Source organism: Emiliania huxleyi (assembly GCF_000372725.1).
Source record: "Emiliania huxleyi CCMP1516 chromosome Unknown EMIHUscaffold_161, whole genome shotgun sequence".
Taxonomy (NCBI): Eukaryota; Haptophyta; order Isochrysidales; family Noelaerhabdaceae; genus Emiliania; species Emiliania huxleyi.
The window spans coordinates 111,273-137,138 of record NW_005200970.1 but is presented as its reverse complement, the minus strand read 5'-3'; the positions used below and the strand labels follow the sequence as shown (position 1 = coordinate 137,138).

General features: G+C 65.1%; 4 protein-coding genes across 4 annotated transcripts; 2 read left to right on the top strand and 2 right to left on the bottom strand.

The window, feature by feature from the left end:
- Positions 1-4,986: 4,986 nt before the first annotated feature.
- On the top strand, positions 4,987-5,885 carry EMIHUDRAFT_230120 (hypothetical protein; the record flags this gene model as incomplete). The annotated part of the gene is made up of 4 exons (XM_005785333.1): positions 4,987-5,032; positions 5,177-5,385; positions 5,470-5,697; positions 5,790-5,885. The coding sequence occupies 4 exons, from the start codon at positions 4,987-4,989 to the stop codon at positions 5,883-5,885; spliced, it is 579 nt and encodes a 192-aa protein (XP_005785390.1).
- A 1,007-nt stretch (positions 5,886-6,892) lies between these two features.
- EMIHUDRAFT_230118 (hypothetical protein) lies at positions 6,893-8,818 on the bottom strand (the record flags this gene model as incomplete). The annotated part of the gene is made up of 4 exons (XM_005785332.1): positions 6,893-7,085; positions 8,319-8,380; positions 8,488-8,555; positions 8,635-8,818. 4 exons carry the CDS (start codon positions 8,816-8,818, stop codon positions 6,893-6,895), a joined length of 507 nt encoding a protein of 168 aa, XP_005785389.1.
- Positions 8,819-10,998: 2,180 nt separating this feature from the next.
- Positions 10,999-12,880, top strand: EMIHUDRAFT_467867 (hypothetical protein; the record flags this gene model as incomplete). The annotated part of the gene is made up of 4 exons (XM_005785331.1): positions 10,999-11,103; positions 11,351-11,419; positions 12,272-12,399; positions 12,475-12,880. 4 exons carry the CDS (start codon positions 10,999-11,001, stop codon positions 12,731-12,733), a joined length of 561 nt encoding a protein of 186 aa, XP_005785388.1. The 3' UTR covers positions 12,734-12,880.
- Positions 12,881-18,936: 6,056 nt separating this feature from the next.
- EMIHUDRAFT_467866 (hypothetical protein) lies at positions 18,937-23,945 on the bottom strand (the record flags this gene model as incomplete). The annotated part of the gene is made up of 14 exons (XM_005785330.1): positions 18,937-19,161; positions 19,315-19,515; positions 19,593-19,654; positions 19,690-19,840; positions 19,892-20,036; positions 20,112-20,302; positions 20,442-20,573; positions 20,653-20,686; positions 20,739-20,989; positions 21,459-21,899; positions 22,654-22,714; positions 22,987-23,068; positions 23,726-23,824; positions 23,885-23,945. The coding sequence occupies 14 exons, from the start codon at positions 23,943-23,945 to the stop codon at positions 18,937-18,939; spliced, it is 2,136 nt and encodes a 711-aa protein (XP_005785387.1).
- Between the last annotated feature and the right edge of the window lie 1,921 nt (positions 23,946-25,866).

Sequence of the window (25,866 nt, the reverse complement as noted above, 5' to 3'; positions counted from 1 at the left end):
ACGCCGCCCCCCCACAGCCGCCACCGCCCCGCCCCCACCCAGCCCCCGCCTTCCAGTGGGCGGGGAGCGTCGCCGCTCCACCAGCTCCAGGCACCGCTCCACCAGCTCCAGACTCCGCTCCACCAGCTCCAGACACCGCCACACACCCCGAGGCGCCGCCGCCGCCGTCAGCTGCGGCGGCGGCGCCAAGGGCAGCTGCGGCGGCGGCGGCGGCGACGTCGTCGTCGTCGTCGGCGGCGGCGGCGGCGTCACCAGCACCGGAATCGGAGTCGGCGGCGGCGGCGGCGGCGGCGGCGGCGGCGGCGGGGCGTGGAGGCGCGACGAGTCTTGACCTGGCGGCGTCGCCGGAGCCGCTGTTCTCGGTGGCCCTTGTGCGGGGGCCACCTGCGGCGGGCAGGCGTGGTGCAGAGGCTGACCAACCTGCTCCTCGCTCCCTTAGGTTGCCCCGGCGCGTCGGGCTCCGCGCGTGCTGCTGCGCGACGCCGTCTCGCGGCACGCTGAGGGAGGCCTACCGCCGGCGTCAGCGCAGAGGCGGCTCGGCACTAGAGGGGGAGAGACGTGTTCGTGTATTCCAGCTAGCGCTCGAGAGGACACTACGGACTCCGCTGCATTCGATGTGTTCGTCGCCCCCGCGTTCGCGCGGTGCTCGGAGTACTTCGGCACAGTACCTCGAGGTACCGACGTACTCTGCACAGTACCGCCTTCCCGCGCCCCGACGTTGGCGTTGGCGTGTCCACACCCCTTAGCCCGCGGGAGACACGGGGGAGATACGGGGGAGATGCGGGGGAGATACGGGGGAGATATGGGGGAGATACGGGGGAGATACGGGGGAGATATGGGGGAGATATGGGGGAGATATGTCCACCCACACCGTAGGCTGCTCGTCGAGGCCGCCTCGCAGGCGCTGGCGAGAGCGGGCGGCTGGAGAACGAGGTGTGCCACGGTCCGTGACCCAACGTGTTGCTCGCCAGGCGCTCGAGAAGTTCGAGTACCAGCCGCAGGAGCCGTGCTTCCTAGACACTTCCTAGACACCTCCTAGACACTTCCTAGACACTTCCTAGACTGAACCAGCCGCAGGAGCCGTGCTTCCTAGACACTTCCTAGACACCTCCTAGACACTTCCAAGACACCTCCTAGACTGAACCAGCCGCAGGTGCCGTGCTGCCTCCTCGCGCAGCTGCGGCTTGAGCAGCGCGTCACTTAGCTTCGAGTCGGCGGCACAATAGGAGCAGTGCTTCCTCGCGCTGCTGCGGCTGCGCTGCGCCGCCTCGGGCGCCTCGGCGGCGGTGGCGGTGGAGGAGGGGCTGCTGGAGCGCCTCCTCTCGGGACGGAGCTAACTCATTCTTTCATTCATTCAATTCATCCATTCATTCATCACGAATTAGGAGCGCCTCCTCTCGGGACGGAGCGCGGCGCAGCTGGCGGAGGCGATGCAGTCACAGGACAAGGCCGCAGTTAAACGTGATGCAGCCGAGATATGGCCAAGGTAGCAGAGATGCCGCTGGCGGAGGCGGTTCAGTCGCAAGGACAATGAAGCCAACGCAAGCCCTCCTCACAGACGCACAGCCCCCGGGCCCCAGATCACACGCACGGACAGTCGAGAGCGGGCAGACAGACCTCCACACACCTCCTGCGTTGCTCACACCGCCTGGCCCCTCTAGGCCGCCCGCAAGGAGGCCAAGCAGGCAGCGAGGTCCGCGCAGGCCCGGCTCAAGGCGGCGGAGGGCGTCTTTGAGCTCGGCGGCTCCAAGCACGGTTTGGCTGTGTTCGAGCTGCCACGCGATGGCTGAGAACGCGGGGTGCACTCTCTCTGCCGGGGCGCTGTTGTTCCGTCCATCGTGCGAGTGGGAGCGTCGACGAGAGGCGCGCCGGAGCGGTGTTTTGTGTGATTGTGCATTTGTTCGTGTGCGGACCGTATCGCGCAGCACCGCCTCCCCCACCAAGTAAGTGACACGGCACAGGTTCCACATATTGCCTCGCAAGCTGGTATGTGTCCTGTGAAGTGATCTTGTGTCGACTCTCACTTTTGATATGTCTATGTATTTTGCTGGGGCTCCTGCCCGTGTCCGGGCGTGGAGATGCGAGGGTCGCCCCCCCTTGCCCCACCATTTTGTGTGCGTGTGGAGACGTTTACCTTACCTTACGCTTACCTTACCTTTGCTGAGCGTGCACAACCACCGAGATCCACAAACAATGTCTCTCTAAAGTACTTAAATCTCCATATAGAGCGTACCCCTTTGCGTGTAATTAGTTCTGAAAAGTGTTATACCCTCATGGGGCACAAGAAAGAAGCTGTACGGTCTGTGCTGCTGGTGCTGCGTCGCGAGGTGTCGCGTGTCGCTGTCGGGCTGTCGAGCTGTCAGCGCTGCTGTCTCAGGGCTCAGGCCACTGTGTGCTATCGGGCTGTCAAGGTAGTCTTGCGCACCACTTGTGTCCGAGGTTTTCTCCGGGGCCCAATTCAGTATTCTACTATTCACCCCTCACGCCCTCACGGGGCTCAAACACCCGGCCACGGCCACGCCCCCCACGACGGCGCCGGAGCGCGCGAAGTGTGTTAATATATTAAGGTGGTTGTGTATCGCGCGCCTTGCGGGGAGGGCGCGGAAAAGAGGAACCTCTTAGCGCCATCGCCATGGAGCTGCAAGCAGCGCCGGGCGACGACGACTTACCGCCTCCCGGTCCCCCTCGGCACACCTCCGCTGCTTAATGTTTGACGACTCGAACCCGTGAAGCTTCCCCGTGCGCGTGGTTCTTGAGAGAACGACCCGTGCCGTGGCGCAGGTCGAGTAGAGGGGGCCGCACACGCGTCCTTGCGGGCGGCCCGTTGTGAAGGATCGAGCGCGCCGAAGCGAGGCGTGCTCATGTCGCAAGTGTCGCCGCCGCCGCAAGGCGGACGGCGCCCACCGCCCAGCCAACGGTGGCTAGGGCGGGTGAAGGGTGAATCCGAGCCGCCCGCACGCTCGTGTGGTCGGGAGGCGCATGTAGAGCACGCCGTGCGCAAGCACAGGTGCGCGTTCGGAGCGCTCGAGTCGCAGCAGCGACGGCTGTTGCTTACTGGTTTGTGGCACACCACGCGTCTCGCGCGGTGGGTGCTGAGATACGCCCCGGGCACGATCGCTGGGGCGGCTGCATGGCTAGAACGACCCGTGCCGTGGCGCAGGTCGAGTAGAGGGGGCCACACACGCGTCCTTGCGGGCGGCCCGTTGTGAAGGATCGAGCGCGCCGAAGCGAGGCGTGCTCGTGTCGCAAGTGTCGCCGCCGCCGCAAGGTGGACGGCGCCCACCGCCCAGCCGGCAGGCGAGGGTGGGGGAAAGGTGAATCTGAGCCGTTCGCGCGCTAGCGCGGGCGGGTAGGGTATGTCGAGCGCGCCGTGCGCGAGCACAGGGCGCATGGAAACGTAGCAGCGAAGGCTGCTGCTTCCTGGTTTGTGTGGCACGCCGCGCCTCTCGCGCGGTGAGTGCTGAAACACGTCCCGAGCTCGCTGTACACCTTCCCGAGGAGCGCAAGGGCGAGGTCACGTCCACGAAGGTCTCCAAACAAGTACGATCTGCTCGACGACGTCGAGACGAACGTCAAGGCGGAGACCGACGAGGACGAGAACGAGAAGAAGGCAAAGGCGAAGGGCGCGTCGGGCAAGGAGTCCACGGTGCGCGCCCTCCCACACAGACGACACACACTGCCCCGCGCCTTTGCTTGACAGCGCGTTGCGCGCGCCGCAGTTCGAGTCTGTCTCGCCCGAGTCTGTCGGTGGCATTGGCAAGCCGCCCCGCGGCTCCACGCCGTCGACCACAGACTCGGTGCTCGCCGCCTGCTTACGCCGGGTTCCCTTTTGCCCGTAGCTCACAGCCAGTCTGACTCTCACGCCCCCTGTTCAGGGCGCGACGATCGATGAGACCGCGACGGTCGAGAAGACCGCCACGCCGGAGGGCTCCGTCTCCGCCTCCGGCTGGTCCTCGGAGCCGACGCCCGACGGCGGAGCCACGGGCGGGTGCGACCTTTTTGGGGGACATGAGCTCGCCAGGACGTCACCGATGGCTCGGCGCGCCTCTTCCCGCCTGCGCGGGGCGGCCTGCCTACAGGAGCGAGGGGGAGGAAGACGGAACTGAGCCCTAGGTTCGTGCAAAAGCGCCGGCAAAGGCTGGGAGAGGGGCGGCAAGCGACGGGCGGGTGAGCGACCTTTTGAGCGGCCGTGAGCCGGCAGGGAGGCCGGCGATGGCTCGGCCAGCTCCTTCCCGGCGGGTTCTCGTCGGGCTGTGCCTGGTCGGCCGGGCTCGGGTGAGGTGAGTGGGCCCGGGAGTCGCATCTGCGCGTCCCCGGCAGTGGCAGTGTAGGGGTAGATGGGAAGTGCGGAGATGGGAGGCAACGCGCCTGTTTGATGGCCGCACCAGGCAAAGTTGGGCGCTCCGAGCGTCTTCTCGGCGAGAACGAGCGGGCTGTGCATCGTGGGGGGGTGACTGAGAGGGAGGTGGTCGTGCGCTCACTTTGTCGGCCGCGCGCGAGGAGAATACTGGGTGTGTGGCGCGCAGGAGGCGAGGGTGGGCGCGCCGGCGGTCGAGCCACCGAAGAATTCGACGTGGCGCAGCTCCGCGCCGGCGGGGACGACCGAGCACATGATGTCGGCGGCGGTCGCGCGACGAGCGAGAGCCGCAGGGGCCCTCTGTGGAGCAGGCGCGCGAAAGCAGCGATGAGTGGCGCTTCGATCAGCCACCTGTGGGCGGTCACAGGGGTCGCGGTCAAGCTCGCGACGGGGTAAATCTGGTGCGTCTAGTATCACTGGTGGGCTGGGTGTGCAGCAGCAGCGCTCAAAAAGAGGCAAAAAAAGCGGCTGCTACTTTGAGTGTCTACTCTTTCGGCGCACCGTGCTCGGCCTCGCTGAAAAGCTGGCTGGTGGTCGCGCGCAGCGCGTCAGCGCCACTCCGACTGGTTGGGCACCTCGGCTGGGTCCATCAGCAAGAGGCCCGCGCCGTCGGGCGGCCCCGGGAGCGCATGATGCCCCTCCGAGAGGCGCTGACGCCCCGCCGAGATCGCGCTGGTTTGGCACGAAAAACGAGAAGCGCGCGGGGGGGGGTCCGAATAAGTTACATCATAGCATCCTCGCCGCGGCGGCCGACGGCACCCTCGCTTTCGATTGCGTGAGAGCGTTTTCATCTGTTTCACAGTCGCTTACTTCTACTAGGCACCCTCGGCTTCGACGTCGTCTCCTCCTTCTCGCTGGCCGACCCGTCCGCCAAGGCGGCCTTCCTCTCGCTCGCCACCGCGACGGCGACGGTCACGCTCACCCCGACGCACAAGCTGCCCGCCGGCCCGGCAAAGGCGCTCAAGCAGGCGTCCGAGGTTGCCGTCGGAGAGACGATCTGGCTCGCGTCGCCGGCCGCGGGCACGCTCGTGCAGGCGCGTCTCTAACCCCAGCACCACAAACGCCCCTGCCTCTCCCGATGCGAGCCCCCCCCCCCCCCCCTCTCCTGCCAGGCGCCCGTCCTCAAGATAACCAAGGTCGTGGCCGACGGGCTGCACAGCCCGCTCACCAAGCACGGCGGCTGGCCGGTCGTCGACGGCGTCGCGACCTCGTACAACAGCGCGGCTGTCGTCGCGCGCAACAAGTACCTCCTCCCGCTCGTCGAGGCGGTCTGCCCCTCCCTCGGCCGCCTCGTCGTGGCGGCCGTGAACCCCAAGCCGATGCACTACATCGATGGCGAGGTGAGCCCTCTCCCGCCGTCCCAAGCTGTATCTCACTTGTCCCCACTCCTCCCCACCCCGCCGCCCACTTTCGCTTCGTCGCTCGACCAAAGGTGGTCGAGCCAATCTCGTCGCTCGAGGTCGCCGCTGCCGTGGCCGTCACGGCCGCCGCCACTCTTGGCGTGCGCAAGATCACGGCGCGCAAGTAATGTGCGAAGCGGCGATCCAGCTCGGATCGCGCGGTTACGTGTTCACGCTTGCGGGCGTGCGGTGCCGACGGAGCGGCGCCCCGCACGCCAAAGAGCCCCCCCCCCCCCCCTAGCATGTGGTGAAGCCTCTGGGGGAAGAAGGGGAATTTGTTCCATCTCTCGATACACAATGTGTGTAACGCGCGCCTTGCGTGGGGGGGCGCGGAAAAGAGGAACCTCTCTTAGCCATAGCGTCATGGCCATGGTGCTGCAAGCAGCGCCGGGGGCGACGACGACTTACCGCATACCGCCTCCCGTCGGAGTACGGAGATAGCCGCGCAGCGGCTATGTAGGCTTCTCAAATCCGAGGCTTTTAAGCCAAAGCCGAGGCTCGTCGGACAATTCGAGGCTTGTTAGCCATATTCGAGGCTTGTCAGCCACGCTCGAGGCTTGTTAGCCAACCCGAGGCTTGTTAGCTATCTTCGAGGCTTGTTAGCTAATTCGAGGCTTGTTAGCCATTCGAGGCTTGTTAGGATTCCTAGCCAAATCCCGAGGCTCTGGAGCGCTGTAGAGCTGTAGAGCTCTACATCCGCCGCGTGACGAGGCGGGTGCGTTGTAGAGCGATGTAGAGCGCGATTTTGCTGTAGAGTTTGTTGTAGAGGCTCTACAGCGTACAGCCAACCCGCCGGGAAAGGCAGTGACCGGCGCCTCGTCGCCAGACGTCACAGCGGCGTGGACGCAGGAGTGTGCGGCGACGAGTACCGGCAAATCCGGCCCGGTCGGGTGTGGCCGGCAGCTGCCTAGTGCTGGCCTGTGACCGGCGCCGCGGTGGCGGCTCGCCGCCGTGGCGGCGGTCGGCCGCAGGTGCGAGCGCGTGATGGCCATCGTGCGGCACCGGCAGAGAGTCCGGCGGCAAATTTTTTCAAGAAACACCTTTTGCGCGAGAGCCGCGCTTCAGTGCGCATGCCCAGCGTGTACGCAAACACAGACAGTAAATCGGCGTCTAAGCCCTCGGACGCCTCCTCGCGCTACCGCCCCGCCGCCGCCCCAGAGTCTGCTTCCATGGCACCCTCGCACGCCGCGAGCAGCGCGCCGATGGGCAGCGCCGCCTCCGTCTCGCCCGGCCTCCACCGTGCCGCCTTGTCGGGTGCCGCCGCGAGCTCGCGCGCCATCTGCGCCGAGCCGTAGTCGTAGAAGCGCGACGAGCAGCTCGCGTCCGACCTGTTCACAGCCAGGGCTGTGAAGAGGCGCCGGCCGGGCGGCGGGAGGCGGCACCAGAGCAGCGCCAGCGGAACTGGGGCGGTATCTCGGCGGTACTCGGCAGTCTCTCGGCTGTAACTCGGTTGCACCTCGGCTGTATCTCGGCTCTATCCTCGGCGACATCTCGGCGACATCTCGGCGACATCTCGGCGACATCTCGGCGACATCTCGGCGACATCTCGGCGACATCTCGGCGACATCTCGGCGACATCTCGGCGACATCTCGGCGACATCTCGGCGACATCTCGGCGACATCTCGGCGACATCTCGGCGACATCTCGGCGACATCTCGGCGACATCTCGGCGACATCTCGGCGACATCTCTGCACCAGAGTAGCACAAGCGGGCTCGGTCCGGCCTCGTACAGTCCTTCGTTGTGGTAGAAGAGCAGCCCGTCGCGCGAGGCGCCTATTCACGCCAGGAGGTGTGACTAGAGGCCGTCACCGCATTCGCCTTGGTGCGACCCAATGCTTCCTTCTGACTGTCGTCGCTGTCTCTCTCCCTTCCCGACTGCCTGTGCTCGTGCGATCTGGGGCCCCGGAGTCGTGGGGGTCTTTGCGGGAAACGCCCTACCTCTCCCTACTGTCGGCGGTCTCTCGGCTGTCTCTCGGCTGCCTCTCGGCTGCCTCTCGGCTGCCTCTCGGCTGCCTCTCGGCTGCCTCTCGGCTGCCTCTCGGCGGTCTCTCGGCGGTCTCTCAGCTAGTTCGCGCCGCCGCCGCGGTAGTATGCGGTGGAGAGGGTGGCGGCGGAGCAGCGGCCGGAGGGAGGGAGATGCACGAACCGGCACGGGTTGGTCGACGCCTAGTCAATGTGCATTCATGGCCATCACTAGTAATTAACACTGCTCCTCGGCCAGCTTCACTACTGCGAACTGTCTGGCGCCTGGCGATCGGCGTGCACCTCGGCCAGCTTGCTCGCCTGCCCCGCGGGACGGTCACAGTCTCGCCTTGGCAGGTCGATCACTCTCGGCTGCACCTCGGCTGCACCTCGGCTGCCCCTCGGCTGCCTCTCGGCTGCCTCTCGGCTGCCTCTCGGCTAGATCTCTCGGCTGCCTCTCGGCTGCCTCTCGGCTAGATCTCTCGGCTAGATCTCTCGGCTGCCTCTCGGCTGCCTCTCGGCTGCCTCTCGGCTGTCTCTCGGCTACCTCTCGGCTGCCTCTCGGCTACCTCTCGGCTACATCTCGCCGCCCAGAACACGCGCTCCTCGTAGGGGTGGTCGACCAGCCGCAGCCCCTTCCACGCCAGCAGGTCGAGCACCTACCAAGGAGAGGCGCCGACGCGCTGAAGACTTTTCGGGCCACGTCACCCCTCCGAGTCGCACTGCCCCTAGCGGCGGGGGCTGGCTAGCGGGCTGGCTCTCTCACATAGCCTCTCACATAGTACGTCTGCTCCGCCTCGGCCCACACGCAGTCGAGCTGGACGTGGCCCGCGCCTATGGCAGCCGATCTGAGGAGGGCTGGTGCGAGGCAGTCCGCAGCCCACCTGGTCCGCATCTCTCCCCCCCCACACACCGCCCGCCGCCCGCCGCCCTCCCGGCAGCGCCGACGGGAAGCGGCGCGGCGCGCAGCCCTTCGCGTGCCTCCGCGTCTCCCCGCCGCCGGTGGTGACGAGGCAGCGCACGCCCGCCGGCCGCGCCACCACCGACCAGCAGCTCGGAAGGTCCTCGGGGACGTCGACCATCCACTCGGGCGCCATCAACGCTGCCTCCCGCCCTGCTGGCCGCCGCCGCCGGCCACCGCCGCCGCCGCCCTCGGTCTGCATCGCGTCGTCGCCGGCGCCGGCGGGTAGCGGCTCCGACGTATCCAGCATCGGCGCTGAAGCATCGCCGCCGTCTGTCTCACCCATCCACTCTGCATGGCCGCAGCCGCCGCCGCCGCCGGCGTCGCCACCGTCGCCCAGGCCACGGTTCTGGGCGGTGCGGTCCGCCCGCCGAGAGCGCTGCCGCTCGAGCAGCTCCGCACGCCGGCGGCGCTGCTCCGCCTGCTTGGGCTGACGCGCCTTGACGGAGAGCCTCTCCATGTCGTCGTCGAGTCGACGAGCGGGCTGAGTGGGTTCCCGTTCACAGCCTTGTTATTGAGGTTCTCGAGGTGGATATCCTTTGGCCGCGTTGGGTAGCGAGGATTGGTGTAACCCGAGCCACGTGTTTTCTGGCGGCCGACCGTCAGTGCACGGAGTTGCCACTTCTCCGACTGCCCCGGCTAGTTCCCGAGGTCGTCGGGTGTGACCCCTTCGTCCCCCGCCCGAGACCTTGAGAAGATATACGTCCTATGGCGCTGTGCGCTGGTCTGTGAGAGGTTGAGGTGCGAGCCCTGGAGGCCCTGGGAATGGGGGGAGACTACCCGCGGGCCTAGAAGGCCCGCGCGCAGGGGGTTGGGGCATTGAGACCGGTCATGAATGAGTGCGCGACACGCATGTTGCGAGCAGCGTTGTTGATGTTTTGCGCGTCGCCACAGACGGCGGCGCGTGAGAGCTGTTGCGAGTGGTGCTGGGCGAAGCCCCGGGCGCTGCACCTGCAGGAGGCTGTGCCGTAGTCGGTGCGGTCGACGGCGCTCGGGCTGCCAACCTCTTTGGCGAAGTTGAAGATGATTCTCTTGGTCGGCGGCGCGATGCCGCCCTGGCTTTCGACGAGACAAATTTTGACGATTCCGTTCTTGACATGGAGCGCGTCGTAGTACTGTCCCTTGTGCCCTTTGACACCCAGCCTTTACCGGTCGCATGGACGAGCGGGCCCTGTGACTTGTGGCCGCGCTCTTTGCACCCAAGAACCTTGAGCAAGGTTTGGTCGAGGGTGTTGCCGAAACCAAACTTGTGGCCCAGTGACGCACAGCATCCGCCGTGTGCCGCCGAGCCCTGCCCAGCCTGCCTCGTCTTTGTGAGCAAGGACCGGCACGCCCCCCTCTTTGGGCCCATTCCCTTGTCCAAAGTTCGAGTGATATGAACTATTTTGGGTACCAAGGGTATGTGCTGCTAGATTTCGCTGAGCTGAGCTCATATCTGCCTTTGGTAAGCTGTTTTGAGTTCGGGAATGTCTCCGGTAAGCTGTTTCCGTGTACGGAGGGCCGCGTCCGGACGATCATGGTGCCCCCCCGGACCCCCCGTGCGGGGGCCTTCTGGGACGGTCGGTGGGGTTGGTCTCGAATTCGGCCCTTAGGCCGTCCCTAGCTGTGAAGAGCAAACGGGACGGTATACCAACCCACCCGCGCTAGGTCTCGGGCGGCGAAGGGGCCACTCCCGACGACCTCGGGACGTACCTCGGGAACTAGCCGGGGCAGTCGGGGGCAACTCCGTGCACTGACGGTCGGCCGCCAGAAAACACGCCTGCGTGGATCGCGTCACACCAATTCTCGCTACCCAACGCGCCCAAAGGATATCCACGCATAAATAAATAAATAAAACGGACACACCAAACAAGGGGTGGGAGAAGGACAGGGTCCCCACCTGCACGAGCAGGATCTTGGAAGGACATCAGGGACACAGGGGAATGGGAGCGGGGAGCGCATCGCGACACGGAGGGGGGCTGGGCAGGGTTCACCCACACGACAGGGTGGGTCCCAGGGATTCTCCTCTCGTATAGGACACGCAGAACCTCGGGGAGGTGTTGGCTGGGGCTGCAGAAGCAGCGCATCTCAGTCGTTCTTCACACGGCCATCGCAGAGCAGATTGTGAATGAGCTTGCCTGCGGCGAGGGCGGTCGAGTGCACGGAGCTAAGTGCCTCGCCGTCCTCGCGGGAGTCGCTTAGGCGGCTCCCGTGATGTACCTGTGTTAGTGCCAGTGCGCGCCAGTCCCGTGCCTATAGTGTCGTGCGAGGGAGTGGTTGTCAAATTCTTTTTGCTGCTGGGACTTGGCCTTGTCGGCGGCCGTTTATACCGCGGCGATGTTGCTGCTCCTGTGGCATTTGACGCTAATCGCCCTCGTACTCGCCGCCTTTGCGGCCGCAGCGGCTTGTCTCGTGCTCTGTCGTAAATCAAATTCTGTACCGGTGCGAGCCAGTCCCGTGCCCAGTGTCGTGCACTTGGTGCGAGGGAGTTTCGTAGTAAAATTCTTTACCGGACTCCCCCTCCCACTACTCGGTTGCCCAGTGGGCGGCTATCCAGGCGGCTGAGAAGGCGGCATGGGACGCGGCGCGCTGCCGTAGGTTTAGGGCGGCTTTGGACGCTATGCCGGAACAGGGGCCGGGATGTTGCGACGGAGGGCCGGAGCTATGGGCTGGCGCCACGACGTTGCAGGACACGGAGGGGTGGAAGGAGCTGGTGAAGGCGGGAAAGATTCTGCTCTTCGACGAGGATCGGGCGGTGGTGATGCGATATGCTCCTGGCGGGGGGCGCGGTCGAGGGCGCGGGGGTGGGTCGCGCAGTGCCCGCTGGCGGGGCAAGCGGCGAGGGGGTCGCCGGGGGGGTTGGGATGATGGGGATGGTCTTTTCGGCGAGCACTACGGTGCTCGCGGATTCGACTGTCCCCCCGATCGTGCCCACCTCCATGAGGACGACGGCGCCTTCTAAAGGTCCGTCGCTGGCTGTGCCTCTTTTGGTACCTGTGTCGAACCGCGGGAGAGTTCTTTTTGTTAAAAATCTAAAATTCTTTTTGTTGCACTCTTTGGCGAAGGATGTCGGTCGCAGGGTTGGTGGCCATCGCGACGACTGGCCTGCTCCTGCCTGCGGCGCCGCGCCTAGTCGCACCGCGCGCAGCAAGCTTGCGACGTGATGTGAGCATGCAGTATGACCAGGGCGGCTACGGCGCGCAGCAGTACGGCCAGCAGGCGCATGCCGCACCCGCAAGCACAGCGCCCCTCGCAGCTTCGCCCTCACCGTTCCGCTGCGCCCTCGCGCTTCCCGCACATACGCACACGGCGCCGCCGCCTTTGCAGGGAGGCTACGCCGGGCAGCAGCAGCAGCAGGGCGCGCTGTGGTGCATTTACCCGGTCGCGGGCGTCAGCGGGCACACACGCTTCCAGGCTTTTGTGACCTCGCAGCTCGCTCTCACCCCCCCCCCCCCCCCCCCCTCTCTCTCTCTCTCTCTCTCTCTCTCTCTCTCTCTCTCTCTCTCTCTCTCTCTCTCTCTCTCTCTCTCTCTCTCTCTCTCTCTCTCTCTCTGAAGCGCACACGGACGCTACCTCGAGCTCCGCTCTCACTCCCTCCCCCTCTCGCTAGGCGTTTGGGCCGCAGTATGCCTCGGCCACCCAGAAGTACTCCACCATCCCGTACGCGCTCTCCTTCTCCGAGTACGAGTTTGTGCTCGGCCGATGGAACATGATGAGCCCCTCTCCGTACGTCAGCCGGAAAGCCACGCCCGGCGGCGGTCCGTCTCGCCGCTCACCGGTTTGCCGATGATCGCCGCGGCTCTACTCTCGTAGGCAGCAGTGCCTCGTCCAGCTTCTGCAGGACGGCAACGCGATGCTGACCTCGACCGGCAAGCCCGCGACCGGCGTGCGCGCGCGGGGCGGACAGTGGAACGCACTGTACACCGGGCAGACCCACTACCTCTCTGACGGCGACGAGGTGGCCCTCGACGCGCAGAGCCCGGACAGCGCCGTGTTCACCTTTGAGCACCTCGCGATGCAGGGCTTTCAGCAGCAGGGCTATCAGCAGCAGCAGGGCGGGGGCTACTACTAGATTGCGCTGCCGAGCCGCCGCAGAGGGCCGGGCCGCAACCCACGGCAACCGTGCCGTTTCGCTCTTGCCTTCGCACTGCCGCGTGCGATCGTCTGAGTTTTGCCCCCACGGAAGTTTTCTCGTGAATGAATAATCACTGTGTATCCAGCGTGCGATCTAAAGGGTGTGGATGCAGGGTTGACGGATCGGGGGACGCGACCCACTTCGCCACAGACGGTCCCGCGCCTCGCCGCTAAGTTTGCGGCACGCCCCGCACCGTCCGCTGTGCCGCGTTTTTTGTCCGGAGTGAAAAGTCCAACGCGCTCGTCGGTGACGGTGTCCTCCAACCTGCGCCGCGCTCGGCGAACCTCGACAGCGCCTTCGGTGGCATGCAGCTCTTTGCGCCTGAAGCCTGGAGAGCAGCTCCTCTGCTGCTCACACACTCTGCACAGTTGACACAGCCTACTGTGCGGCTGCTACAGCTGTGACAGCGATGGGCTCGCCCTCACTGGCCCTCAGTCACTTGTGCTGCGGCTTGTGTGAGCGACACTGCTCGGCGACTGCCGGCACACTGTGAGACCATGGGTGTGAGGTCAAACCACGCTACCAGCGCTTGGTCACATCGGCCCCGAGGTCAGAGATCCATCTACTCTGTTGATGACAAGACTTGTCTACCGGCTGGAGCCGAGCAGGAGGGCCCGGCGCACAACCCCCTGGTCAACTCACCCTCCACACCCCGTACTTTTGCGCGCGTCGTGTTTGCTAGCTTTCGTTTTGGCAATGTCCACTGACTCATGGCACCAGCCTGACCCTGTGCCATGAGCGCTGTGGTCAGTTGCGATTTGTGCGCCGGCGACGCTGCAGCGGCGACGACGCTGCAGCGGCGACGCTGCTGCATGGGGTGTCCTGTAGCCTTAGCGCTTAGGTCCATAGGTGCTGCGCCTGCACAGCACCTTGTGCAGTGGCAACGACTCCTGGCACTAGTGAGCTTGATGTCCTCAAATGTCCACAGAGTATACTGGTTGTGCTCACAGGTTGTGCTACATCAACAGGGGTGCAACTTTGAGAGGCTGCAACTATAAGGGATGAAACAGCTTTGCAGCTGCTGCCCAAGTTTTGTTATGGGCTGCAACTGCATCCTGCCACCTTGGATACCTCGACACCTTAGACGCTAACACCTTGACAACACTCGACACCGCTCGACACGCTCGACACGCTCGACACGCTCGACACCCTCGACACCACTCCTCGACACCTCGACACGGACCTAATGTATGGCATGGTCCCAGCCTAGACAGGCCTCGATAGGCCTCGACAGGCCTCGACAGGCCTCGACAGGCCTCGACAGGCCTCGACACCTCTATCCCTCGACAGCAGCTCGACACCCTCGACACCCGGCCTCGACACCTCGACACCAGGCTCCAGGGCTCAGACCGCGTTTGCGTTTTGGCTTCCGGAAACTCACGTACAGGCCAAGTCGCTCCACCCCTGCGAGGTCCTGCACCAATCGTACAAAATGAATAATCCGCTGGAACTCGTGGAGTCGATCTAAAACATTTAAGGCTCAGCCCGTGTGTATGAGAGAGCAACCCGCATGACACACGGCAGTCTCGTGATTGCCTTTTTCGCCCAGGGCCCAGAGATAAAAGTTAAAACTTCTGATGCCATGCGTGACCTAGTAGTAGCTAGTAGTGTCCCCATCTATGGGGGCGTGTCCACGTGTTGGAGCCAGGCGTGGTGTGGACGCGAGACGAAACAATAGATGGAAAGGCAACCGAACCGACCGACGCGAGCGAGTGTGCGAGTCCTCGTCACACTCGACTGGTGTTGTGTTGTCGTCGCGGGCTTGGTTAATTGCAGTGGTGTAACCGCCGATCCATGGCGCGCGTAGCTATGACAGGGACCGCGGCCGCGGACCCGGTGGCGGACGGGGCTGGCGCGCAAGCGCCGGCCACCGTCGTACTGCCGGGGATGCGCAGCGGACCCTGGAATCGCTCCGATCGCGCGCAACTGGAGGACGCGGTGGGTGTCGCACGGTTGTTCGGTGCGTCGTGTGTCAGGCTGATAAGGCCTGGCTACGCGACCATCGAGGTCGACCTGAAGCACGAGAAGGCCGCGGGCGACCGCGAGTCGGTGAAGGTGGCGGAGCGCTCGTACATCGAGCGCACCGCGCCGAAGAAGAAGGAGCTCACTGATGAGCAGCTCGCGGCTCGAACCGCGTCACGCAAGGCCAAGAAGATCCGGCAGAAGGAGCGCCGGGCGAAGGAGGCTGGCGAGCGCGCCGCGAACGAGGCCGAGAACGCGGAGCGCCCGCGCGCGCAGCTGCGCGAGAACATCGAGTACGTGATGGCCGGGCTGCGGTCTGCAGCTGCGCAGGCGCGCAGCCAGGCCGGGTCCAAAATAGGAGTCGAATACTCGCTGCCCCCGGAGAGGGACGACGGGTATCGACGCGGCCCCAGCAAGGTGTACGCCACAGTTCCCCAGGGGACCGTGGCGACGACGGTCGCCCCGGACTGGCTCGCGAACGAGCTGGCCGGGCGCGGCAAGATTGATGCGGCATGCCGCGACCGCATGGTCATGCACCTGATGACGGCTGCCGGCGCCTCGGCGCCGGCCGACGCCGTGTTCAGGTTCACGGCTGGCGAGGCAATGCAGACCGAGGACGACGACGAGGACGCCGACCGCTCCGAGGAGTATTCCGACGACGACGGGAGGGCGTCCGACTTGTAGCTGGCCTCACCCATATCTTACCCTCTGCCCCCCCCTCCTGCTACCCCCCAGGCTAGATGGAGTAGTCACAGATAGCCCCACACAGCCCCTTACCCCGGGTACTACCCCTTCACCCTCGCCTCGCTGTGTTTCTGAACACGTAGACGACCACGCTGTGGGGGTTGTGTTATAGGAGTAGGAGTGGGGTGCAGGTTGCTCACCCACGGCACCGGGCCGGTGCTTGCACTTTGAATGCCGTGGGGCTCCTGCCCGTGTCCGGGCGTGGAGATGCGAGGGTCGCCCCCCCTTGCCCCACCACTTTGTGTGTGTGGAGACGTTTACCTTACCTTACCTTACCTTTTCGTATCAAGAAAATATTCACTCACTCAGTCTGGCCTACAATTGATGCCCCGCTACTCTATGGCTACGCGACTTAGACAGCCTACACCAACGTACTATAGCCCCCCTTCTGCCTCTCGCGGCTGGGCCCTCGCCGCGGCCGGCGCGGCCCACGCGATGGCGCGCCCTTCATAGAGCGACGGATGGAGGTGGAGGGGTTGTAGATGGCGGCCGCCTCGTCGGACACGGCGGAGCCAAGGCTCTCGAGCACCCAGCGCGGGAGTGGTGGCATGTAGAGCGAGCCTTCGCCGTCGCGGCGGAAGGGGTTGCGGTGTGCCTCGGCGAGCACCTGTCATCGCGGGTGCAGGAGGTGACCGCCAGCCCAGCGAGTGGTTCGGGCTGCGCGCTCGGCGACGCGTGTCACGTGTGCGGTGCGATGTCCTGCCTCTCTTCCAGCGCGCCTGGCGTTGGACTGGCTGCTGAACCGTAAATACGTCGACGAAGCGCGCGAGCAGGTTGTCAGCGGTGGCGTGGACGTACGCGTCTGCCTTGCGCGTCAGCTCTCGCCAAACGTAATACGCCAGGGCTGTGCCCCAGATTGCCAGCGCGATCCAGCACGTCGTGACGGCAGCGTCCGCCTGCGCAATTGTCGCGGCCGTTTGACAAACCCCTACACCTGTCGTCGCCCCGCCCCCCCCCTCGCCAGTAGCACCCGCCGCCGCATACTTTCCAACGCCTCCAAAGGAGAAGACCGGGTTAGGGCCAACAAGCTCGCCAGCAGAGTGCATCTCCTCGTACTCGGTCAGGGCGGCGATGGAGGAGCAAAGCGGGTCGGCGTGAACGACGCGCCGCTGCTGCTCGAAGAAGAGGACCGTGCAGCCAAGATGCACGGCGATGGCGGCTGGCATGATGTAGCAGTGCACAACCGAGATGAGAAAGTCGGGGGAGCGTGGTGGCGGTGCAAAGCGACGGAGCAGGTTGTAGCGATCGACCCACATCGCGAGCCACATAAAGGCAGCCGTGAGGAGGGTGCAGAGAGGAAGAGCGGAGGAGTAGATCAGTGTAATGACGACGAGCTTCGTGACGAGCTGAAGCCGAAATGCAAGGTAGATGTCGGCCTTCGGCGAAAGGATCTGGTTCATCTCGCGCTGCGTATGCGCGGCCGGCGCGGCGACGTGCCGAGCATAAAGCAAGCCTGGTTGGAGCAAATCGATGCCAAGATTGATGATGAACGTGTCACCAATCAGCACATTCAGCACCATGCCCGAGCCATAGACGTACCACGAGTGGCGGCGGCCCACAGGCGTTAGGGCATCGCCTTCGAAAAAGTAGTAGACGGACGAGGCAACGACGGTGTTGAAAACCTGGAATCCAACCATCTTTGAAAACACCGAGAGCAGCACCTGTGGCTCATCCACGAGCTTCTCCCACCCCGCATAGTTGTCCTGCATGAAGCGATCGATGGTGGTGCGCGTGATGCGGCCGCGCGCCACTCGCTGCAGCGCGACCACTGCGCTCTCCTCGCGCGCCGCCTCTTGCTGCGCCACTGCTCCAAATGGGTCGACCCGAGCCCTCCCCGCCGCCAGCAGCGTGGTCCACCAGCCGGCGGCACCTGCTTGCGGCGAGGGTGCGGACGGCGTGCTGCGCTCAGTTGCCGCCGCGCGGTCCAGGCTCTTCAGCTGGCTCCTCTGGTTCCAGGAGGCACCGAGCCGCTCCAATTGCTGTATGGACGGCGACGGAGGCGGAGCGAGGGCGAGCGACGGCGCCGTCAGAGGCTGGAGGGCAGTCGCCGGCATCGCTGACACAACCACCCGCTGGCGATACGCAGCGCCAAGAAAGACCGAGCCGGAAGTAGCACCGCCCGAGCTTGACGACAGGATGGGTGGCTCTGTGGGCGTTCTACGCAGTGAGGCATGCGTCGGACTCCAACCGCGTCGGGTAGGGGAGGTAGGTGTCGGGGGCCCCTCCATGGCCTTCCGACTCGGCGATGCAGGCAGTGTGTGAGTGAGTATGAGCACACACACACACACACACGAAGTAGGCACACGTTGCAGCAGCAATAGCGCGCGAAGCGACCGCCGCGGCCCCCGCCCGGAACACACGGTTTTCGGCCGGGGCGGAAGGGAGGAAAAGAATTTAAACAAGACAACTCTCTCTCACAGCACACAGGCTCGACACAGGTGCGAACTGGCGCGTGCTAGTACTATCACCGGCACAGCACCGGAGCCGCCTAAGCGACTCCGTTAAGAACGGCAATGCACTTCGCTCCGTGCACAATGCCGCTGTCCCCGCACGCTAGCTCGTTCACCGTCTGTCTGCCACGCCACGGCGGTGTGGAGAACGACAGACAAGCGCTGCATCTGCAGCCCGTGCCAGTTCTTGGTGGTCCATGTGACCTCATCGAGGTGCTGAGCGTGCGAAAGTTTGTTACTCAGCTGGTCCGCCGCCTGCCGAAGAATTCTGCGGACGCCGTCCCCGAGGCGCCGAAAAGCAGCGTGAGCGGCGGCCGCGATCAGCCACCTATGGGCGGCCACCGGGGTGACGGTCAAGCGCTGCCAGGGTTGGATCTGGTGCGTCTCGTATCACTGGTGGGCTGGGTGTGCAGCAGCAACGCTCAAAAAGAGGCAAAAAACGCGACAACTGTTTGGAGTGTCTACTTTCTCGACACACCGTCCTCGACCGCGCTGAACGGCTGAAGAGCTGGCTGGTGGTCGCGCGCAGCGCGTCGGCGCGGCTTCGACTGGTTGGGCACCTCGGCTGGGTCCATCAGCACGAGGCCCGCCCCGTCGGGGAGCCCCGCGAGCGCATGGGCGGCCGGCGCGAGCGGAGAGGCGGGCTGAGATCGGCTGGGGTTTGGCACGAAAAGACGAGGCGCCAAGGGGGGGGGTGGAGCCTCGGTACCCTAGATTAGCCCTCTAGCTGTCTCGAGAGCTGGGCTTTTGAAGAGGAGTTATTGAGGAAAATATATTATGCCCCCCCCCTCGTCCGCGCGCTTGAGAGCTCACACACGCGGCACTACTGATCTCACATTGGACGGCCCCCTTACCCTCCCACTCCGCACGTCGATCGCGCGCTCCGCGCCACGCGCCCGCCGCCTCCATCCACATAGGCCAAGGTGGGTCTATGTGGCCTCCAGGAGCGGGGAGGCGCGGCAGTCTCACTTTCCACACCGCTCCTCAGACGTCGTCTGCCTCGCCGACGCTACGCTGCGCCCCGCCGCTAGCGACGATTGTGGCGGCGGCAAGCGTCGGCTTCTGGGCCGCCGCATCGTCCTCCGCATTGGTAAAGTCGAGCGATGCCTGCATGTCGACCAGAGCGCCGCGCCACTCCTCCACGTAGTCGAAGAAGGACTGCACCGTCGTCGTCGTCGCCGCGGCGAGCTCGGTCGGGTTGGTGAGCACCTGGCTCACTCGCTGCAGATTAACTGACTGACCAATAGGAACTATTCCTAACTGACCAATAGGCAACTCTTCCTAACGAACTATTCCTAACTGACCAATAGGCAACTATTCCTAACGAACTCATTCATGAATTGAGTCGGGTACGGCGAGCACCGACTCGCCCGTCGCGCTCTCGATGACGAGCTCCGCAACGCGCTCCACGATCGGCTTGTCCGAGGACGACCCCTCGGACGTGGGCGATGCCGCGGGCGATGCCGACGGCGACGCTGACGGCGAGCTGGACACCACACCCGGCGGGGAGAACACCGCCCGCGCGCTGCTCTCGGCGGTACTCTTCTTGACGGCGGCCGGCACCTACAAGAAAAGAGCCGCGCCGCTGAAGAAATGAGACGCGGCGCGCTTCTTGCCCGCTTCTTGCAGGCGGCCGGCACCGCCCGCTTGCGCGGCGGCTTCGAGACGCGCGGAGTGAGAGCGATCTCCGCGAGCGCCTCGCCTAACGAATGCTGACTGCTGCTCACCACTGCCAACCACTGCTACTCTCCGCGCGCGCCGCCTCGCCGCCTCCGCTGTGGTTGGCCATCTTGACAACGTCGGGTGCGAGCACAGCTAGCGCCTCCTCCGCCGCCGCGAGTGCGGCCTCGCGCTCCGCGAGCTCGCCCTGCACGTCGAGCAGCTCCTCCTGTTCACAGCCGGCCCTGTGAAGAGACGCCGTTCACAGCTCGCCCTGCACGTCGAGCAGCTCCTCCTGCGCGACCGCCGCCGCCTCCTCCGCCGCGGCGCGCGCCGCAGCCTCCTCTGCGATCTGGAACCTGGCATTCAAACAATTGTCGATGAATCGACTCATCGATGAATTGATGGAGAGCAGCTTTTGGAACCTGGCATCCATTAATTGTCGATTGATTGGTCAATCGATTCGTTGATGGAGAGCAGCCTCCTCCGCGATCTGGGACCGCATCTCGGCCGCCGCTGCCTCGGCCGCCTGCCGCGCCTCGCCCTCCCTCTCTGCAAGCATCTGCGCCGCCTCGGCCGCCGCCTGCGAGCGCGCGAGCGATGCCTTGAGCGCGGAGATCTCGTCGGCGCGCTCGGCGTCCGCCGCCTCGAGAGCCGCGGCTCGCTGGTTGAACTTGCGCTGCAGGTCGTCCTGCAGCCCGCAGTACCGCCAGCGGTTAGAGTGCTGTGGACGGAGCACACACCGCACGCCCCACCGCACTGATGCGTGCATCTCGTGACCGCTGTTCGGAGTGGCTAGAGGCCTAGACGCGGTCCTGCAGCCCCCCCACCGCCTCCTTGAGCTGCGTGGCGAGCTCGGCGCTCTGGCTCGCCTGCTCCGCGCTCTGGCTCGCCCGGTCCTCGCTCGTGCGCAGACTGCGCTGCAGCTCCTCGTTGCTGCCGCGCAGCTCGTCGAGCTCGTCCTACCGCACTACCAGGAGCTGCTCAGGAGGGGAGGAAAGAGGTCCTCCGAGCTCCTCGCTTCCAGCGCGTCTCCTCGACTGCGGCGGTGCGACGAATCGCCGCGGCGAGCTGCCTAATAGCAGTAATGAGAAGAGTCACAAGACTGAAAACAACAAGAATAGCACCGCTGCCCCTCCTCGGCGAGCTGCCTCTCCGCCGCTCTCGCCTGCGTGCGGTACTTTTCGAGCAGCTCGTGCTGGAAGAGGTGGCTGTCCTCCTCCGCCTCCGCCGCCGGCGGGGGCGGAGGCGCCGCGGCGATCATCGCCTTCGCCTCGCTGCCGCTCTGGTCTCGCTCGAGCGACTGCAGCCGCTTCATGCGCCGCTCTTCGCGCGGCGAGAGGACGGCCGCAGGCTTGGCTGGCGGCGGCGGCTTGGCCTAGGGTGAGGGCGAGGGCGAGGGTGAGGGAGAGGGTTTAGCTTGGCTGGCGGCGGCGGCTGGGCCGCCTCAGGCACGGCCGGCTCAGGCGCGGCACTGCCCTCCTCCGCCTCCTCCTCCGCCGCACGCGTGCTCATCGGGTCCACCAGCGCACCGTCCTCGGGCTCGCTGCTCCCGCCTAGGAGGTGTCTAGGAAGCGTCTACGACGTGTCTAGGAAGTGTCCTCGCTGCTCCCGCCTGCTAGTCCACAGAAACGACATCATGTTGACGCATAGCACGTCCGCCACCGCCCGCCCCATCGCGGCGACCAGCTCGAGGCCAGAGAGGTGTCTGGGAGGTGTCTAGGAGGTGTCTGGCCACGGGGACGGCCAGTTCACCGTGAGCTGCGGTTCTCAACTCAATTTCGGGCCGGCACGTTACCGACCGAGGTGTCTAGCAGGTGTCTAGGAAGTGTCTAGGAACTCTCTACAGGAAACTCGCCTCCGCCGTCGAGGCTGTCCAGGTCGTCGTCGTGCCGCGCGGGAGGAGGCTGGCGCGCCTTTGCGCGGCCCGACGCCGCCCGCCGCAGCGCGGCCGAGCCAGACTCGCCGAGCGCCGTCGACGCCGGCGTCGCGTCCCACGCGCCCTCGTCTAGGCTGTGCCCGCCGCGCGAAAGCGGCGGTGTCGTCGGCGGCTGGTCGGGCGTCGGAGTCGGATCCGGCTGCGCGGCCGCTGGCGGATCCGCCGGCGGCTGCGGCTCCTCATCGAGCGAAGGCCGGGGCGGAGGCGGCCACTGCTTCGGAGACTTTAGCGGCTTGCTGGGCGACTGCGCCGCGTCGCCGACGCTGCTCGAGCTGCCGCGGCTCATCTCGGCATCCTTCTTGCGCTGCGCCTCGCGCGTCTCCGCAGCAAGCTTCTTGTAGTACTCGGCCTTAGAGCGCACGGACATCGCGCGGGCTGCGAGGAGGAGAGATAGGTGAGGTCGAGCGTGCTGGGCCTGGCGTCAAGTTTGGCTTTGGAAAGAGAAATAAAAGAAGCGCGCGCACAGGAAAGAGATTTTTCAAAAGGCTCTCGCACACGCACGATTCACACGACAGACAAGGCGCAGACGACGGCTTCCTTGGAAAGAGAATTCGTCGTAGGAAAGCTCCAAATTTCCCTCGCACGACACTGGGCACGGGACACCACACTCCTTCCTTAAAATCCCTGTGTGGTGGCGGCGTGCCGTCTTCCCATCCCTCCCTTGCGCCGAATTGCTTCTTTCTTTCTTTCTGGGCACGGGACCGGCGCGCACTGGAAAAATGGAGCTCGGCTAGGGTTCGCAGCGACAGGAGCGAGTTCGCGCTGCGCTAGGCTCAGACGGCGACTTCGCGCTGCGCTAGGCTCAGTACGGCGAGTTCGCGCTGTGCGGCCTGCAGCTGGACCGCTCTACCTCGCTATAGCCGAAGAGACTCTAGCGTGAGTGAGTGAGTGAGTGAGTATTCTTGATACGAAACCACGACGACACACACCAGTCGACTCGCATCGGTTGCCTCCATGAACGGCGGAGCTATTCTCGCGCCCACACCACACCTGGCTCCAACGTGGACACGCCCATAGCTGGGGACACTACTAGGTCACGCATGGCATCACTCTAGCCTCCAAGAGAGAGAGAATTCTTGATACGAAACCACGACGACACACACCAGTCGACTCGCATCGGTTGCCTCCATGAACGGCGGAGCTATTCTCGCGCCCACACCACACCTGGCTCCAACGTGGACACGCCCATAGCTGGGGACACTACTAGGTCACGCATGGCATCACAGAAGTTTTATCTCTGGGCCCCGAAAGGCATCTCTAGCAGTGTCGTTACACATGCCCCCTCCCCTCCTGGGCGCATGCGCCTCACGTCTCGCCAGAGCATACGCCCTTGGTGTGTGGCGAGACGAGTTTTTCGCCATGCAGCGAGCAGCAAGCCGCCCGCCGCAAACAGCCGGAGGCCTCGCCGCGGCACTGGCTGCGCCGCGGTCCCGCACCCGTCGACGCAGCTCCCCCCGCGGAAGGCCGCGCGTAGCAACGTCTTGACGATCGAGATGAGCGTGCCTGAAGCTCGCCCACCTACTGCCCCTGAGAGTTGGTTATTGAGTGGGATCAGCTCCCCCCCTTGGGATCGAAGCCGCCACAACCTCACACCCAACATCCCAGGCGGGATCAGAAGGGGACTCCACACCGGACACCGCCCGGGCACAGCCCCCCTACCCGTCGGATCGCACAGAGGGCCCCCTCGGAGCAGCCCACACACAATCACGCATCGGCAGATTGAGTGCCTGAGTCAGGCAGACAGCACAGACAAGGAGAGGAGAGAGAGAGGAGAGAGAGAGAGAGAGGAGAGGGTGAGGGTGTGAACACACTTGAGGAGTGAGTGGGGAGGGTGTCTGTGGTGGGCTGTAGTCCTACTACGTGGTTAGAACCACGCGCCCCTCAGGAGCTTAAGGTAGAGCTGAGCGTCCAAGACGCCTCGGTGCCACCCACCGGCGTGAGACCATCCGGATCTGCCGGGGTCGCCCTCCGGACGGACCCGTCCCCGCGATGGCCCACGGTCCTCCGTCGCCTGGTTGAACCCCCTGCCTCCCGGTTGACCCCCCGGTCCCCGTACACGACCATGAAATAAACTCAAAGTCCACCACAGCCACCAGCCTCCACCTCCACCCTCGAGCCGCCACCGCTGCCGCCCGCGACGCCGCCCGCCGCGTCAGATAGCCGCGACGCGCGCACCGAGTCGAGTCGGAGAGCCGCACCGCACCAGCAGCAGCATCTGCACTACCAGCAGCAGCAGCAGCAGCACCACCACCACCACCCGAGAGAGAAGCGCACCTGCCCGACGCCGCCCGCCGCGTCAGACGCTCGCGACGCGCGCGTCGAGCCCAGTCGCACAGCCGCGCCGCGCCAGCAGCAGCATCGGCACCAGCAGCAGCAGCACCACCACCACCAGCATCAACAGAGACAGGCAGTGCAGGCGCAGAGGCGCTCGCAGAGCGGCGCTGAGCGCCGCGCACGCCACGCCGCGGACCGTCGGACGAGCGCACCGTACGTCGGCGGCGAGCCGCGTCGCCAGCCGTCTCGCGAGAGAGCGGCGCCGCCGCGTGCGCGCAGCAGCCGCCGCGGCAGAGGCGAGCCGCGGCGACGTCCGCACTAACGGATAACGGCCATTGGCGGTTCTCTCTCTCTCTCTCTCTCTCTCTCTCTCTCTCTAGCCTCCAAGATATAAAGAATTTTACGTTGCTCCCGCGCACCCAACACTGGGCGACGGCTAGCGCACCACACTCCTCTCCTTAAAATCCCTGTGTGGTGGCGGCGTGCCGTTCTCCCATCCCTCCCTTGGGTTGTGTGCTTTCTTTCTTTCTTTGTAAAATTCTTTTTTTTTTTTCGAGCCTGTCTGCTGTGAGAGAGAGTTCTTTTGTTTAAATTCTTTTTTACTGGGCACGGGACTGGCTCGCACTATCAGGCTTCCGATGGCGGCTGCGAGTCTCATCCGCTCTCCCCGCACCGGCTGCGTCTCCGCCTACATCAATCGGCTGCCTGACAGAGTACCGCCAGAGGCGCTTCCTCCTTCGCTCAGAGGCCTCCTCGTCCAGTCGCTACCGTCGCCAGAACGGGCTGCGAATGACTTTGCGCGACGCTTCCCACCAGCGCCCGCCCGGTGTGTCCATAAAGCGCCGTGCTAACCTCGCGTCTGCACTCGCAACAAATCCGCAGTGCGTCTGTAGGCGCGAACATCTCGGCGGCAAAAGTCCTCGCAGTGAAACGCGTGGCGCTGATGTGACACGTCCAGTGCTCATCTGCAGGCGGTTCTGGTCGAGCTTTGTGTCGCCGATGTGGCTTGGCGCTCCACGCATGGCGCTGCTCTGCTCGCGCGGTGCGGAGGCTCTCCTGCGCGAAGGCGGGCTGGACCAGTTTGGCTCGGTGCTCGACGTCGGAGCCGGGCCAGGCGACTAGGGGAGTGTCGAGGCAGCTGCTGCGTGTCACCTTCGAAACACCTCTGAGACACCTCCGAGACGCCACTCTCCCTACCTATCCTTGCGCTCCGCGTCCGCCCCAGGCGACGTCGTCGCACCTCTCGCGCAGCTCTTCCACACCGCGGGCGCGACGGAGGCTAGTCCGAGACACTTCCGAGACACTTCCTAGACACCGCGGGCGCTAGTCCTCCGCGAGACGAGTCCTCCGGTGGTAGCTGCAGCTCTTCACACCCCCACGCGTGAACAGGCGTCGTGGCCGTGCGTGCTGAGGCTGCGCTCTGCCGGGGTCGCCGCGGCGCGGTGCGACGACATCGCCGCCCTGCCTCCGTGGTGTGGACACTTCCGAGACACTTCCTAGACACTTCCTAGACGCCGCCCTGCCTCCGTGGTGTGGACATTTCCGAGACACTTCCTAGACACTTCCTAGACGCCGCCCTGCCTCCGTGGTGTGGACACTTCCGAGACACTTCCTAGACACTTCCTAGACGCCACCCTAGATGCTGAATGGGGGTCCGTGTAGTGCCGTCCGGAGTTATTCTCATTACGTTTTGGTGTATGCTGTCTTTATTCTGCATTCTATTACTATCGTTAGGCTCCGCGCCCACCTCCGCCTCGCCGAACGAGGCGAGATCTAGGCGAGATCTAGGCGAGATCTAGGCGAGATCTAGGCGAGATCTAGGCGAGATCTAGGCGAGAGCGAGGCGAGAGCGAGGCGAGAGCGAGGCGAGATCTAGGCGAGAGCGAGGCGAGAGCGAGGCGAGAGCGAGGCGAGAGCGAGGCGAGAGCGAGGCGAGAGCGAGGCGAGAGCGAGGCGAGATCAGAGAGGTCTAGGCGAGATCTTGGCGAGATGCGGGCGAGATGAGGTTGGTCGGCTGCAGCGCGGCGGAGTCGAGCGCGACA